The sequence below is a fragment of the Pipistrellus hanaki genome, assembly GCF_964339955.1.
Source record: "Pipistrellus hanaki genome assembly, chromosome: 10".
NCBI lineage: Eukaryota > Metazoa > Chordata > Mammalia > Chiroptera > Vespertilionidae > Pipistrellus > Pipistrellus hanaki.
The window spans coordinates 1,068,252-1,084,235 of NC_140512.1; the positions used below are offsets into that span (position 1 = coordinate 1,068,252).

Sequence of the window (15,984 nt, forward strand, 5' to 3'; positions counted from 1 at the left end):
TCCCCGGGGCTCCTGGCTGCCGTGCACACCCACTTCCGGCTCAGCGCCATGTAATCGTATGAGGGACTCTGCCCGCCGGGACCTCTGTTTGGCCCAGTCACAGGTCCACCCACACTCAAGGGGGGAGGAGTCTCCAGAACAGAACTCCGGGGACAGGTCCGTCGGAGTGTCTGGCAGGGCCTGTGTACCCCAGACGTCTGAGACTAACTGCCCAGACACCGCAAGCCTTTGCTGTGCAGGCAGGGCCCGGAACCAGACGCCCTGCAAACTGCCAGGCCTCAGCCCAGGTCCGGGCTCAGACGGGACCCTCGTCCTCCTTGGGCAGGAAGGCTGTCGGTCTCTATAGTCTGGGAGGTCCTAGTCCCTTCCCCAAGGAACGCCTCACCTCACCGCGAGCCATGCCTGCGGCGGTGCGGCAGGTGCTTCCGCCTGGCCCGGAAGTCTGCGCGGCCGGCCGGCGCGGCGGGAGAAGGCCTGCTTCCCTGGGAGCCGGAGGAAGCTTCCGGGTCTCCGGCCCCGACTTCACATTCCCCACCACGTGCAGGGAGAAGCAGCCGCCCGGGCGCCCACACTCCCTCGGTGACCCCAGCGCCCGCCCGCCCGCCTGCCTGGAGCACGGGGCCTGGGCCACGGCGGCCGCTCAGCTAGGAAGCTGAGCACAGGGTTCTGCCGGCTCTCCTGTTTTCCTCGCGCCTGATCTTTACTCCTCTGTTTCTGCCATAGCTGCAGTCTGCAGTGTGAGGGGAGGGGAGGTGGTGGTGCCTGCACCTTTCACAGCATCAGCCATGCAGTGAGAGTGGCAGCACGTCTGTGTTGGTTAAACTTTATTTTTATTGTCCATCCTCTTCCCCAGAGGCATTCTGGGGGAAGAAATTGCTTGTTTCTCTTTGTCACCTCGCTGTGGAGTTCACACCTTCATTTAGGCCACACAATGATTGCTCCACTCTGAAATGTCAAGGAGGCAATTTAAAGGACTTTAAAATAAAAACGTAAAGACTGCCACCCATTGTGCTGTTGGCACTAGACCTTATAAAGAGGCTAAACACTGCAATAATAAGACTAAGTCTTTTAAAAGAGGGACTTTGAACTGCGGAAGGTCAAACTAACAGCAATCAAATCCCATCGCTGCAGGAAGGGAATGAGGTGTGGGGGAGGAGGGGGACTGGGGCCCGAGGCGGTCGGCGCGGTGCAGGGAGCTGGGCTTTCTGCAGCCTCCGCCAGCCTGATGCGGTCTGTGGGAAGCGGGGACCCGGGGGTGTCCTGCACTCACAGGAGTGAGCACGGGTCCGGGATGCTCCGCTCACAGAACACGGGACACGGCTGCTGCGAGTGAAACGAGGACACGGTTTTCTGGTAAAACCTGATACATTTAATTTGGCGTAATAGTGATTTATTATGGGTTAATATTTCAAAACTACACGTCCGCGTGACATCCCCGCCGCGCGGGGAGGCTACAGGCAGGTCGTGGCCCCGAAGAGCAGGCTGCTGTTGCAGTGCAGGCAGTGCGTGCCGTCGCTGGGGTTGTAGTAGCCGGGGCTGCAGACCACTGCGGAGAGAACAGGGTGAGAGCGTGTCCCTCGACGCAGCCCACCGCTCCCTAAGGAGCTTCCTGTACGTAAATCTTTTCTTCCAATGGTGGTAAAGGCACCAACATCAGAGGTGCGTCTAGCCACGCTCAGAGTGAGGCCAGCAGCGCTAAGCACCTCACTGCTGCACAGCCATCGCCAGGACGTTTCCACGGGACAAGCTGCAGCCCAGGCCCAGGACACAGCCCGCCTGGCCCCCCAGCCCGCAGCCCCTCTGCTGTTGTTCCCGGAAAGCTGGCCGCACACGGAAAGCCTTAGCCTTCTGCCCCCGTCCTGGCTGAGAACAGGACTGGGAGCTACAATCGTTTTTCTGATCACATGATGCTGAGCTTAAAGGCTGACTGGGCTGTCCTGTCAGTTACAGCAGAAGCCCGGGGGTTCAGACGGTGGGTGGACCCACTGTGATTGGCCTTGCCCACAACAGCCATGACTTAGCGGTTCAAGACAGCCAAATGTGGAAGCATATGGACCGTATTCCTAACAGTATCTCAATTCAAGTCTATTTCTATCAATTGCTCAATGTGTAATTTTGAAAAAAAAAATTATTTAGCCTAACTTAACTGAGTTTGATCATCCCCAACATAAGAATAACATATATCACATAGTGAAGGTGTTACCATAGTTACTCTGCATAAGAGAAAGTAAAGAAGGCAGAGAAACCAAGGACTTAGACCGAAAAGCATCCGGTGTCACCAAACACTCAGGCCCACCCCCGCCCTGGGCAGAGGCCCAGCCGGACTGGCGGTCGGGCCTCGCCGACCCCCTGCCCCTGCGCCTCAGTCACCGAGGCCGGGGTCCTGGCCTCAGGGGGGGCCTGTCCCGCACCACGAGGCGAAAACGCAGGCCATCGTTTGGATCTGGGCCAGATTCTATTACGTAACCTCACAGCTTTCTTTTTCATACATTTTTTTCAAACTGCAAAATATTTAAACTGTTATTCAGAAAAAGAATTTTCCATTCTGGGTTCCACAGAGTTCTTCACGTATTAACAGACACTTTATTTGGGGAATAATACTTCAGATGGAAAAAAAATACTAGTTAAACAGTTAGCTAGATGTATCTGCTGCAGTAATCAGGGTGTTTAAGGTGGCCACACGTGGAAAAACTCTAATGCTGCAAAAAAAACTCTCATGTTTCCAAAGGCCTGTGCCACGGCCGCTTCCTCTCTCTCCCTCCCTCCCTCTCTCTCTCTCTCTCTCTCTCTCTCTCACACACACACACACACACACACACACACACACACACGCGGAAATGCTGGCCGAGGCCCTGCATGGGATCAGTGTTTCCTGAGGGCCTGGGAACCTCGCCCAGCCATCAGCCGTCCATACTGACTGCTTTCCGCGCTGACAAAGCCGCCGAGCCGGCTCCTGCGATGGCACCACGCCCTGTGGAGGCCGCAGGCACCAATGTGGCTCTCTCTCCAAGTGAACAGCCTGACGTGTTGTGTTTTCTTGTGAGTGGGATTGAGGAAGATACTAAAACTGCTATTTAAGGTAGGAAATTAGTGGAAGAAGCTCATCTTGAGAGGCTACCCACTATGTGCCCAGTGATTGGATATTCTGTGAGAGCAGAGCCATGCGGCCCTCAGTTGTCAGTGGAGAAGGGACAGGAGGGAGACAATGGCAGGAGCTACTCTGGCTGCCACCATGATGGTGGGAGTTCGTCACCGGCCATTCGTCCCAAACCCCAAAAACGCACAGCGCCAGGCGGCGCTCAGAGCCTCCGGTGCCAGGATTCAAAGCCGGAAAACACTGGCAATGAAGCAGCCATACACTCTCCAAGGAGGAGAAGAGGCAGCGGTACCTGATCCAGACCACACACAGGGCGCCGTCAGGAGCGGGCTCTACAGGGAAGGTGCCGGGACTCCTTTGGGTGAAGAACTCTGGCTGTAATACTATCCCCCGACCCCCGACCCCCGACCACTGCCCGGCACGCCTCCCCCTCTGCTGCACTAACCCCTCGGCCGAAACCCACCCGCTTTCCTCTCTGTACCCTCAGACTCCAGTCTTTCAGACACTGTTCCCCATTCGCCAAGACCAACCACACAGGGTAAGCACGCGAGGCGGTCACTTAGGCATAAAGGCAAAGCGGGGGCGCAGTCTGTGACCTACCGCAGCACTCAGGGCATTTTGGATGCTTCACGGGATTTATTCCGTACCCGGGAAAGCAGCGGTTAATCCACACCATTTGCAGGGTGTCTTCAATGTAGTATATTTCAGGCAGTGGACTTGCACGTCGGCCTAGAACTTCTACTTGTTGACTAAAAAATCTCTCTATGAGATTTTTAGCCTAAAATAGAAATACAACGTGAAGAAATTGTTTTCATAAATAACTGTATAGAATACATAAGGCTGCCCATGTATTATGAGCAGGGAAACCCACATTCTTGAGGTTCTTTTCTTTCCTTTTTTGCACTCATAGGATGTAGATAACACGTGGAAATTGGAGAATGGCAACTGCAGACTCAACGACTTCCAGTGCCCGGCCGCACACCACGCCACAGGGCCCTGGGACGCACCCCCGCACGTCTGGCCGCTGGGGTGTGAATGCCAGGTGGCTGGGCCCACGAGCGAAGCCAAGACTGCTCGGTGAAATCACTGTCCTCTGGAAAATGCCCTCTAGCAACCCAAGGCACTGAGAGAAAGTCTTTAAGGGGGGTATGTCTGAGGCAGCCCCTCGCTGTCCACCAACAAAAATCAGTTTTGAACAGGTCACAACTTCCATCTCTGTGACCCAAAAAAATTAAATTTAAAGATCATCACAGCATCACTGTGACCTATCACTGATTACATTTTTTTCTATAATAATTATTCTGGACTGGCTGATAAAATTAACAAGAGGCATATGCTTCCAATGACTGACAATTCCACCTGCTGAAGCATGAGGTGTGGCATGGGTTCAAACCCTCTACAAGCCAGTGGTTCTGCTCGGTTCGCACAGCTAGCTTCCCTCACCTAGTCAGGGGCATGGATGGCGGCCTCTAGCTGACCTATAACCACTAATGGTCCCCTCAGACACCTTCCACAAAAATGCCTGTAAGCAATCATTAACATCTTTTCCATGCACTTCTTTCAATACATACATACAACTCTAATTCAATTATTCAATTATTATCTTTTTATAGTTTAAGTGGTTTTCTTAAGCTTTTAATAAATTCAGGTGAATTTGTTGATACTTATTTGGTCAAACATAAATTTTATTTAAGAAAGTGCTTAAGAATTAATTAGAGATAGAAATATGGTACCTAATTAACTATGTTTAATTGCCAAACTCGAATTGAAAGTTTCAGAAAACACTGAGCTTCCTAACACTGCATCCAATGATAAATAAATACATATCAATGAAACAGGATCTCACAAAACCTGATGGGAATTAAAATGACCATATAAATCAGATTCCTATTTCTTCTGTTCCCTCTAAGAAAAGAATAAGGACAGAACATAGATTGAAAGGGGGTGGGAGAGGAGGTAAATGGTGGTGAGGGAGACTCACCTTGGGGTGAGCAGACAATAATATACAGATGGCGTATTACAGAACCGTATTACAGACCTGAGGCCAATGTCTCCCCAATATACCCAATAAAAACATATACTTTAAAAAATAAACAAATTACTAAAGAGAAATTATCACCTTTTCAAGTGCAATGCCTACACCTTAAATTGGAAAGTTTTCGTACTATTAAATAATCGTACTATTAAATAATTTAACATTCCAAATATTTAAAAATAATTTTATAAAGTATATATGGTCATTTAGGATACTTAGAGATAGGAAAATATCACCATAAGTTTGTTGATCATGACAATATATTAAGTATAATTTAAAAGAAACAAGTAAATTAAATTGCTGCTGGGAGTTAAAGCATAATTTTCATCCTAAGCCAAATAAATGGGAATCATCTTAATTTATTCGAAATGTTAAATTTCAAAGTGTTCCATCAAAATGTTGCCTCTTTAACTCTTAGCATTTCTTATTTTATGACGTTGCGTTATCACTGTTGAATTCCCTGTGTGTGTGTGTGTGTGGGGGGGGGGGGCTGATTTGTTTTACGAGCGGCTAAGATGCTTCCTTACACCTCACACACGGGCATGCTCATTTATTTCCTTATTTCCAGCCTCACATACATACCTTAGATAGCCTTCTGGAATAGTCACAAGTATGGTCGTCACATGGTTTGGATTCTTTTTCAGTATCTATACACGAAACTGAGAAAACACATTACATTTGATCATGGACCTAATATATTAATCATAATATTTCCACCTTGTAGCTAAATATCATAATAGACCTTCCTTATACTAAATCCCATTCTAAAGTAAAATACCATAGCAAGGTTTCAGTTATGTGAGTACAGCTTTCACTAAGCACATAAATTAGAGGAATATTATTTGGGGGCTCTCAGAACTAAGAGCAGAGAATATGAACACAGTCAGGTTAAAACATTGACATTTGAAAACCACTCTGGTAATTCACAGGTCTTAACATGGGCTTCCTGCCTTCAAGTTGTATTCTTTAGAGAACTGTATGTTCTTACCTGCAAATTTAAAAAACAATTCATTTTGAAAACCAGCTTTTTGCATTTTAACATGATGGCATTCAGACTTCTGTAAGGAAACTTCACACTTAATTTCATGAACCAGTTTGCTTAAAATCTGTAGAAGTTTATTCTCAAAAGAGATGTTATAGATACTATTGCAAGGAGCTGAATGGTATCGAGCTGTGAACTGGTAATAAAAGTGAGGCTCACGATACGCTGTGAAAAATGAACAGAGCAACACACAACAGTTACTTATGCAATCCCAACACATTGCAACCACTCAAGAGAAATCACTGCATAGAATAAAGCTATTATATATATCAACTAAATAAACAATTTATCTAAACATTACTGACAAATGCTATTGTAGGCATTCACAAACAGTAACTCATTTAAGACTAACATCATTTAAGACTGGAACTATTTTTACTTTCATCTTAGAAATTTAAGGCTGAATAGATTGTCTGCACAGACAGCCCCGAAGAGAGCAGATCTGCCTCCTGTGACCTCCTCACAAAGGACCTGTGAAGCAGAGGCAGCCAACAGGTCCTCTGGAACTGAAAGAGCAGAGGAGCACAGTCCCCTTAGAACGAACATGCTACAGTGGCTAACGCCGGAAAGCACAGGAACGCTGACACGCGGGAGGTGCACACGTACCGTACACAATGAACTTGAGCTGCACGTTCTTCACCGCCTCCTCCACGGAGGGCTTGTACTCCAGGAAGCACGTGTACGCCCCCGTCATGTCCTCCTCAAAGTCCTGGAACACGAGGCTCCCCGTGGTGGTGATGTGTGTGCTGCTGTTCTCTGCGGGAGACACAGAGCGGTCGTTTCTTAATCGCACGAATTCAGATAAAACAACACATGCTTTCTGGACAAAGTGAAGTGCCACCATTTACCTGCAGGACCATCCGAAGGAGTTGGGGGCATAACCGTGGTGCATCAGGTGTTCACTGACGGCAGGTGCCAGGTGACCCTGGTGTCAGAATGTCACCAACCTCAGTGTGTCAGCCGTGTGGCCGCCCGAGTGGCAAGAGACAAATTCTACAAGGATCAGTTTCTAAAGGGCATTCTCAGACACCTGTTCAGATCCACACACACGCAGCTGTGTCTATGTGTGAAGTGCAGACAGTGCCATGCTTACTGCAAGGGCTGCTGCAAAGCTAAGGGTCAGTTCTGTGCAAACTGCAGAGAACTCAGCCAGCACCTGACAGATAGCGTGTTTGTTATTTGTACAAATTCAAGATGAGAATGTGAAAACATACTCTTGCAAAACACACACACATATTTATACATGTGTGTATTTGAACGTGTGCCTTTACTAGTATGCATACGGAAAAGGCAGAGAGAAAGCTAAGAAGCAATGCTGTACAAGCCCAGGACAGTGTTTCCTGAGAGAGGGGCTGGGAAGACCAGCGGCGTCTCTAAAGCCACTTCCTAAGAGGCTCACGCTGTAAATCCTGACTTGCACAGCAGGCTGGTATGTGTTTGTCTTATCATGCTTCACAGTTTGCACATATCTCATGCACACATGTATATGTCAGATGCTTCATAGCAAGGTACGGCTGAGATCATTCAACCATATAAAATATTAAAACATGCTACAAAACAAACATTTCCCATGAATGTTTCTTAGCAAGTCTTTGTATGGATATATTTCCTCCTTCCTCCATCCAAGGGGACAAAGTAAACCTGTGCATTTCATCTGTGAGCACCGTATCCACATACTAATGAGGTGAAGGAAGAAAGGAGGAAAGGGAAGGAGGGAGGGAGGGAGAGAGAGAGGGAGGGAGGGAGGGAGGGAGGGAAGGAGAATAGAGCGATAAAGAAAAACTTCCTCGGGAGATGTACAAAAATGATTAAGTGCTTCACTGAACAGACCTTCAAGATGAAAATTCATTCATCTGAATTTTCAAGGCTGAAAAGAACAGAGCTAAGCTCATCTGCAGGTTTGAATTGCACTGCAAAAATAAATTGGCTTTTAGCAAATGAAACATTAGAATAAAAATAAGATCTGCATTTCAAAATCACTAAATAAGAAGTTGAATGAAGAAAATGTGGATGAGTCAGTCATACCAACAGCCCCGGGGGAGAAGTACCTGCATGAGAATAAGATCTTGTTTCTCAAAAACTCGAAAAATGCAAGGCTACCATTCAGATGTATCTTGAGTCCGCCTTTTCCTCTGGATATATATGCCAAAGCTAAGTAACTCTCTTACAAGCACAAGTAATATATTAATACCCAACCACTATCAAACCATGCAGTATACTTAAAAGCATGTTTTTGATATAATATATTCAATGTTAAATTTAGTCATTTTAAAAAAATTACAATATTTAAGTTAAAATCAAATATCCATATTGTCAGGATTTTGGTCAGAAGGAAATATAAACTCAAAAGTATAAAACTGTAACTACTAATAAAGTCCTGAATTGCCATGTTGTGGGGCCATATATAACAAGCAAAATCATATGTATAAGTATATGGCTCAAAGTGTTCATTTGTATTTCTAACAAAAACCCGAATCACATTTGCTTCTTCATATATATGCTACTAACATGAGTCTGGTTGAGGTAACCAAAATGACTTTATGAACTTTTACAAAAAATATATACTAGTAGATGCTTAGAGAACTTCCCAAACTGGCGTGTCTGCATCTAAAACTCAGGAGACGGGCTCTGTCCCCATTGCTGGGTTACACCTCCAAAGGGAAATGGCAGGAAAATAAGTGAGGAAACAGATACATGTCCACGAGATACGACGTTCCTTTGCTCTCAGAGCATCTCAGACACGGCGGCTCGGTGTCGCCGGGACAAGGCCTACCTGAGACGATCTTGCCCTTGGGCCCGTGCCACTGGAACACGGGGTCTATCAGCTCGGAGTTCCGCAGCTTCTGGGTCACACATAACACGTGTGGACTCTTCTGATGGACCATAACATACACTTTCACTGAAATACAATGTTAAAACGCTCCAATAACATCTGTGCTTTCATACTTGCAGTTTGGATTACATGTTTTCATAAGTTTTGTTTGGTTATTGCTATTACTAGTAAGGACTGAATTTCGTTGCTTTCCAGGTAACATTAAAAATATACACATATATTGCCGAAACCGGTTTGGCTCAGTGGTAGAGCATCGGTCTGTGGACTGAAAGGTCCCGGGTTCAATTCCAGTCAAGGGCATGTATCTTGGTTGCAGGCACATCCCCGGTGGGGGTGTGCAGGAGGCGGCTGGTTGATGTTTCTCTCTCATTGACGTTTCTAGCTCTCTATCTCTCTCCTTTCCTCTCTGTAAAAAATTCAATAAAAATATATATTATTTGTGTGTATATATCTCAATCTGAGCATGATGCATTGGCCTCTTTATTAAGGGGTCATATATACTAGTTTATTTTATTCTCAGAATGTTATTTTAATTATACAGTATTAAGATAATTCTATGTCTGTGCTTTATCTTTTGTTGTTAAGACACCCAGAAGAACCAACCCTGACTGCGTGATGGGACTTCCGGTCCCCACATCTGTGAGGCAACACCTCCCTGTGCTTCAATCCAACCCTAGAAAACCAACGCGCTTGCCAAGAGCTGAGCACTTGTAGCATTCTGACTGCCCCCCTCCCCTCTCCCCTCTCCAGCTGTGCAAGAGAGAAGCCACTCATCACATACATGTGATCCTCAATAAAATTACTAGCTCATTTCTCATCTGAATCCAAATGAAATAGAAAGTCTGAGGAGACCTAAAGCAAAGTGTTTGCATTAGTAATAAAAAAATACCACAAAGTCCAACCCCAGATAAAAACAAACAAACAAACAAAAAAACAAGTAGAGCAGAATTAATTAACAATAGCTCCCAAACTCTTCCAAAAAATAGAATAGAAAGGAACACATCCCACCTGATAAAGTCACTGTTACCCTAAGATCAACATCAGACTAATACTACTCAAGAAAACTATACATTTCCCTCATGAATATAGACATAAAAATCCTTAAAAAGTTAGCAACCAGATCCAGCAACATAAAAAGGAATTATACATCTTTATCAATTGCTTTTTATCCCAGGAATGCAAGTTTAGATCAAAATACAAAAATCATTCAATACCATATCACATCAAAGAATAAAGGACAAAACTCTATTATCATCTCAATATATGCAAAACAAGTATTTGACTCAGTGCAGCACCCTTTAGGAAGAGGGACCTTTGCCCAGGCTATCTGATAAGGGGCATCTCCAAAGAGCTCGCTGCCAACATTGTAGGCAGCACTGAACGACTTCCGTCCGCTCTCCCCTAGGATTAGGGAGAAGATTAAGGCACCTGCTACCTTCAGTATTGAACTGGAGGAATTTTTAGCTGGAGCAACTGAAACAAAAACATCCAGATTGGGAAAGAAGAAATAAAACTACCTCTATTTGCAAATGATGTGGTGTTTATATATAGAGAAAACTCTAAAGATTAATTCCACCCACACACCCCCACCAAAAAAATAAAGCTAGTGACTCAGCAAGGTGACAGGATGCAACATTGGTTTGCAAAACTCAACTGTATATCTCTACAATCAGAATGACCAACCCAAAAACTAAATTAAGAAAACCATTCCATTTAAAATAGCATCAAAAAATATTAGGAATATATTTAACAGAATAAGTATAAGACTTGTACATGGACAACAAAATATCACTGAGGGAAATTAAAGAAGACCTAAATAAATGGAAAAATGAACTGGAAGACTTACCACCTGTTAAGGTGGTAATACTCCCAAAGTTGATCTACATATTTAATGCAACCCATATTAAAATCCCAATGGTCTTTTTTGCATAAACTGACAGGTTAATTCTAGAACTAATATCATATTGCAAGGGATCCAGAATAGCCAAAACAATCTTAAAAGTAACAAATTTGAAGGAACCAACTTTAATGATTTTGAAACTTACTATAACGCAAGAGTAATGGAGATAGTGTAGTACTGGCCTAAAAGTAGACATAGATAAATGGGACAGAATTTAGAAAAACAACAACAAAGCAAACATCTGTGGTAAACTGCTTTTCGACAAAAGCGTTGAGACAATTCAATCAAGAATGAAAACCCTCTTCCACAACTGGCATTAGAACAAATGGATATCCACATGCAAAAAAAAAGAAGTTGACCACATTCTCACACCATATGCAAAATTAATTCAAAATGGTTAAAGACCTAATTATAATAGGAAAAACTATAAAATTCTTATAAAAGACTTTGTGACTGCTGATTATAAAGTTTTGGAGACATGACATCTAAAGCACCAACACCAAATTAAAAATAAAAATTAGACTTTATCAAAGTTTAAGATGTGTGCTTTAAAGGACACTATTACTATTTTAAAAATGAAAACACAATCCACAGAATGGAAGACAATATTTACAAGTCAAATATCTGATAAGAGTCTAATATCCAAAATGTATTAAAAAATCTTCCAACTCAATAATAAAAATACAACCCAATTAAAAATGGGCAAAGAACTTGCATAAGCATGTCTCCAAAGAAGGTATGCAAATGGCCAGCCAGCACTGAGAAGTTCAATGGCATCAGCATGAAGGAAAGGCAGATCAAACCACCATGCCAGCCCCTTCCACACAGCCCTCACAGGGACTCTGGTCCGGGGTGCCCATCACAGCCAGAGAGTGGGAACCGCCCACATACCCATCACTGGTGGGCACTGCCAGCGGTGTATTCACACGTGGGCTCCCACTCAGCCACAGAAAGGAATGAAGGCCCGAGACATTCTACAGGACGAACAGCCCTGGAAATCACTACACTGTGAACAAAGCCAGAGACAAAATGTCATATGGTGCACCAGTCCACTATATGCAACGTCCAGAACCGGCAAATCCATGGCGACAGAAAGCAGGCTGGTGGCTTAAAGGGGCTGGAATGTGGTCACGTATGGGTCTGGCATTTCTTGTGGAACGATGACACGTAAGATTACAGAGTGCTCATGGTCGCACAGACTTGATAATACTCTAAATGACTGCACTGTGTGCTTTGAGGGAGGGGGAGGGGTTAGGCCTGTGACTTCACCTCAGTAAGAAAATATACAAAAAGTTTGTACTTGCTCTACCTTATGTGGCTACTGCAAAATATTATGAATCCAAATCTTTATGATATATAGATCTCCTTTGTGAAAGCTTTCGTATATTTGAACTATATCCATTTAATAATATGGGAATTATATATAATAACAAGAAACCACTATAGGAAACTTTAATTACAAAACTGTTAGAAATAACTATTTTGCACATGTTAGCAGTTACACAATGAGACGTGGTGAATCTGACCCCTGGAAACAACGGTAAGCCCCCGCCGTCCTAGAAGGAAGGGGCCGTAGGAGACTAGGATCATGGAAGAACATTAGCCTTCTGGACAAGAATGATAAAATTTAAACAAATGCTAATTACTTTCTAAAAATTACTGAATACTCATCTATTAATACCTGGGTAATTTGGTGATCCCACTATTTTCAGTGAATCTTGGGTCAAACTAAAACTTCTTGGTAATCGAATCAAATATCCAACTATCAAAAAAAAAAAGGAAGAAAAAAAAAGAAATAAGCAACAATATGCCTCCTGAGAAATTCCAAGATATTCAAATAGCACATTATCACAGTCCTAGAGGCCGGTGCACAGAGTGTGTGCACTGGGGGTCCCCCAGCCCGGCCTGTGCCCTCTCGCAAACCAGGAGCCCTCGGGGGATGTCCGACGTGGGGAGCGGCCTAAGCTGCAGACTGGCCTCCCTCTGTGGGAGGGACAGCTGATGGGGACAGCGCCGGCCTGCTAGTGGGTGGCCCCTCCTCCCATCACTCCCGTGTCACCACCCTGATCGCTGTCCCCTCCCTCTGCCCACTGGCACCTGCCTTGTCTGGCCTGGTGCCGCCCCCTCACTAGCCCTGCCTCCCGACTACTGGTTGTTCTGCTGTTTTGTCGATTTGCATATTAGGCTTCCACTATATAGGAGGATACTTGATCTTGGTTGAAGGGGCAAGCCATAAACCAATGTCCCCTGACACCTGGCATCCATGTTTCAACTCCTCTCCCCTTACATGCTCCGATAAAATGAATCAGTCCGCTGCTGCCCCTATTATACCTTGCGCCCAGCTTTAGTGAATCCACTTAGAAACTTTCCTCATTTGTAAAGTCCAACTCTGGCATCCTTGAGGGCCCAGATCACCTGTCCCCTCCTCCAAACCTTCTGCCTGTCCCTTCTAACCTTCCACAGTACATCATCAGCACCTTTCTGATAACACCCGCGCCACGTGTATTACCATTCTGTGTGCACCTATAGAATTTTCCTTACTAGATCACAAGCTCCATGGCTAGTACGATCAGTATTTATGTCAACTTATCAAGAATCAGTATGAAGTACTGAACCTTGCGCTTGGTAAATATTAAATAACGATTGTTAAATATAACATATCCTGATATCCTCTAGTCATTGTTGAATGAGCAAATGTGATCGACATAATTGTGTGCACAGAACTAGTGGGAGGGACAGTATAAAAATGCTATAAAGCATTTCCCAAGTTACCTTTAATAGAAAGGATGTAAGGGAAAAAAAGAGTATGGTTCTCAATGTCAGAGGACCCGAGTTTCAATCCTAACGGCCACTGTGTGGCCTTAGGAAAGTCACTTCACACTCTTGGAGTTTCAGACTTCTCTTCTGCAAAATGAGGCCCAATTCCAGACTTAGGGAGCTGTCGCAGGACTTGAACGGCCTGTTGCGTCCGCCATAAAAAGCTGCATCAACATCGGTCTCTACTGTTCACAGTGTGGAGGGTGACATGGCCTGCTGACTGCACTCTGACCCCTCTGGTCTGGCCTTAGTGGATTAAAAGGGGGCGCACCCCCAGTCACCCCTGGAGTAAGACATGGCCAGATCTGTGCAAGCCACGGCGGGAAGTGCCTGCTCCCCTGGGGAATGAACAGTGAATGACTGGCTGGTCCCCACCTTCCTGGGGGGTGGCCCCCAGGGTCCTGGTGCCTGGCCTCCGGGGTGCCCATCATCCTCACTCCGTCCCCCCTTCCTCCTCTCATGCCGCCCCCGCCACTGCCCGTCCCTGTGCATGTCCTTGGGGGGCACTTCTCACCTTCTCCTTATTGGGACAATCATTAGCATTTTGAACAAATCCCTCTCATGCTTGGAGATACCTTTTACTTTTTTTTTTTTAAGCCTGAAACCTGAACACAAAAGAACGCAGCCAAAGCTTCCTAGTGAGATGGCAACAGTTCAGGCTGACTCCCCTGTCTGCTCCTCAGCATCTTGGACAGAATCTGAAACAGGATGGCAAGTGTTGGGGCCCAGTGTTCCCAGGAACCCGAGTCCCCTGTGTTTATGGATCCCACCGACAGGTGGCGCTGCAGGACCGCGGACAGCCGCACCCGGGCTGTGAGGGAGCGAAGCCGGGCAGGTCCAGCCCAGCGGGCACACAGGGCCCTGAGGCGCAGCCCGGCGGTGGACACGGACACGGCCATGGCGGACACGGACATGGCGGACACGGACATGGATATGGACATGGCGGCCATGGCGTGGGCGCTGGGTGGCCCTTCCTGCACACGCCCCGCAAGCCCTGCCCCCGGCCCTCGGCGGTCACGTGACACAAACGCCCGCCCGGAGCCACGCCCCGGCTCACCTGTGGGGGGCGCCCGCAGTAGGAAGGCCGAGAGCAGGAGGACGACGGCGGCCCTGGAGAGCCGGGCGCCCGAGGCCCGCCGCCGGCCCCGCCGCGCCAGGCCCGGGGCCCAGGCCTCCATCCACACGCCACCTGCCGACCGTGGACTCTGGCAGTCGTTGGCCAGCCCGCACCCACTCGCCCGCCCACCTTCGAACTGGAATGGCGGCCCCAAGAACAATGGCCAATGGCGGGCCGGAAGTACTGGTTGCCACTTCCGGTAGGGTGGGGGCGGGGCCGGGCCAACATGGCAGCGTGGCCTCAGTCTGCTGGGCGCGCAGGGGCCTTGGGCACCAGGCCGCCGGGGCACCAGGAGCACCAGCGACCTTCGCCGGTTCCGGAGCTGAGGAAACAGCCGCGGGCAGCTGCCCCGCCTTCCCTGCGTGCATTGCGGGCCCAGGGAAGGCCTTTGCCTGGGGCCGCCCCGGAAGCACAGGCCGGGAGCCCCGGGACCGGAAGCACAGTCCCTGAGCCCCGGGAGTCAGTGCCGGGCCGGAGGATGGCGGGTCTTCGGGACGGGGCGCTAGGGCTGCACTGATGTGTGCGGCTCACTGGGGGATTAATGCAATGGCGCTGGAGATGTGGCAACAAGGACTTCCCCGGAGGAGGCCGAGGGGGAAGGACAGAGGAGCAGCCTGACAGAAAATGGATGTCCGTGCCACACGCGGCCTGGAGGCAGGCCTTTACCGCCGAGTTCAGGAATCGGTCACGAGGCCCCTGTGAGCCTAAGGGCATCGAGAGCCACTGCATGTGGGAGAGAAGGATGCCTCTGCTTCCCTGCAGAAGGGTTACTCAGTCGGAACAGAGTCTACAGAAATGCATTCAATTCAGCTGGTGCACATACATTCAAGAACGAAGCTTCCAGCAACGGAAGACAAAGCGCCTAATGACCATGTGTATTATCACCTTTCATGGGAAGACATGAGTGACCCGGGGGTCAGCGTTCTAGCTGTTGCTAAGCAACAAGGGCTATGTTCTATTTGTTTTTTCTGCCCTGGTTTGTTTCTGACCTATACTCCTTTGGTCGAGAAAAAATACTTACCTTAAAAAGAAAAAACAAAAACCCACCTTGTCGACATTTAGAAAGTCAAGTCAATACTGTAATGATAAATTAACCAGTTCTCAACTATTGGACATACATGTTTTATTGTTAAAGAGAAAGGA

At 46.9% G+C, this 15,984-nt stretch overlaps 1 protein-coding gene across 1 annotated transcript; it reads right to left on the minus strand.

Moving 5' to 3' along the window:
• Nucleotides 1-1,432: 1,432 nt before the first annotated feature.
• On the minus strand, nt 1,433-14,914 carry ZPBP (zona pellucida binding protein). The gene is made up of 8 exons (XM_084896811.1): nt 14,782-14,914; nt 12,589-12,669; nt 8,948-9,073; nt 6,781-6,930; nt 6,121-6,339; nt 5,715-5,791; nt 3,698-3,875; nt 1,433-1,546 (listed from the first exon to the last, which is right to left on the minus strand). The coding sequence occupies exons 1-8, from the start codon at nt 14,900-14,902 to the stop codon at nt 1,452-1,454; spliced, it is 1,047 nt and encodes a 348-aa protein (XP_084752937.1). The 5' UTR covers nt 14,903-14,914; the 3' UTR covers nt 1,433-1,451.
• Between the last annotated feature and the right edge of the window lie 1,070 nt (nt 14,915-15,984).

Bases quoted from the DNA above. Each gene is read 5' to 3' on its own strand.
- ZPBP (XM_084896811.1), bottom strand. From the start codon at position 14,902: ATGGAGGCCTGGGCCCCGGGCCTGGCGCGGCGGGGCCGGCGGCGGGCC. The intron at 12,670-14,781 runs GTGAGCCGGGGC...TTTTTTTGATAG, and splicing joins ACTGCGGGCGCCCCCCACAG to TTGGATATTTGATTCGATTA. The intron at 5,792-6,120 runs GTAAGAACATAC...GTGTTTTCTCAG, and splicing joins ATTGTTTTTTAAATTTGCAG to TTTCGTGTATAGATACTGAA.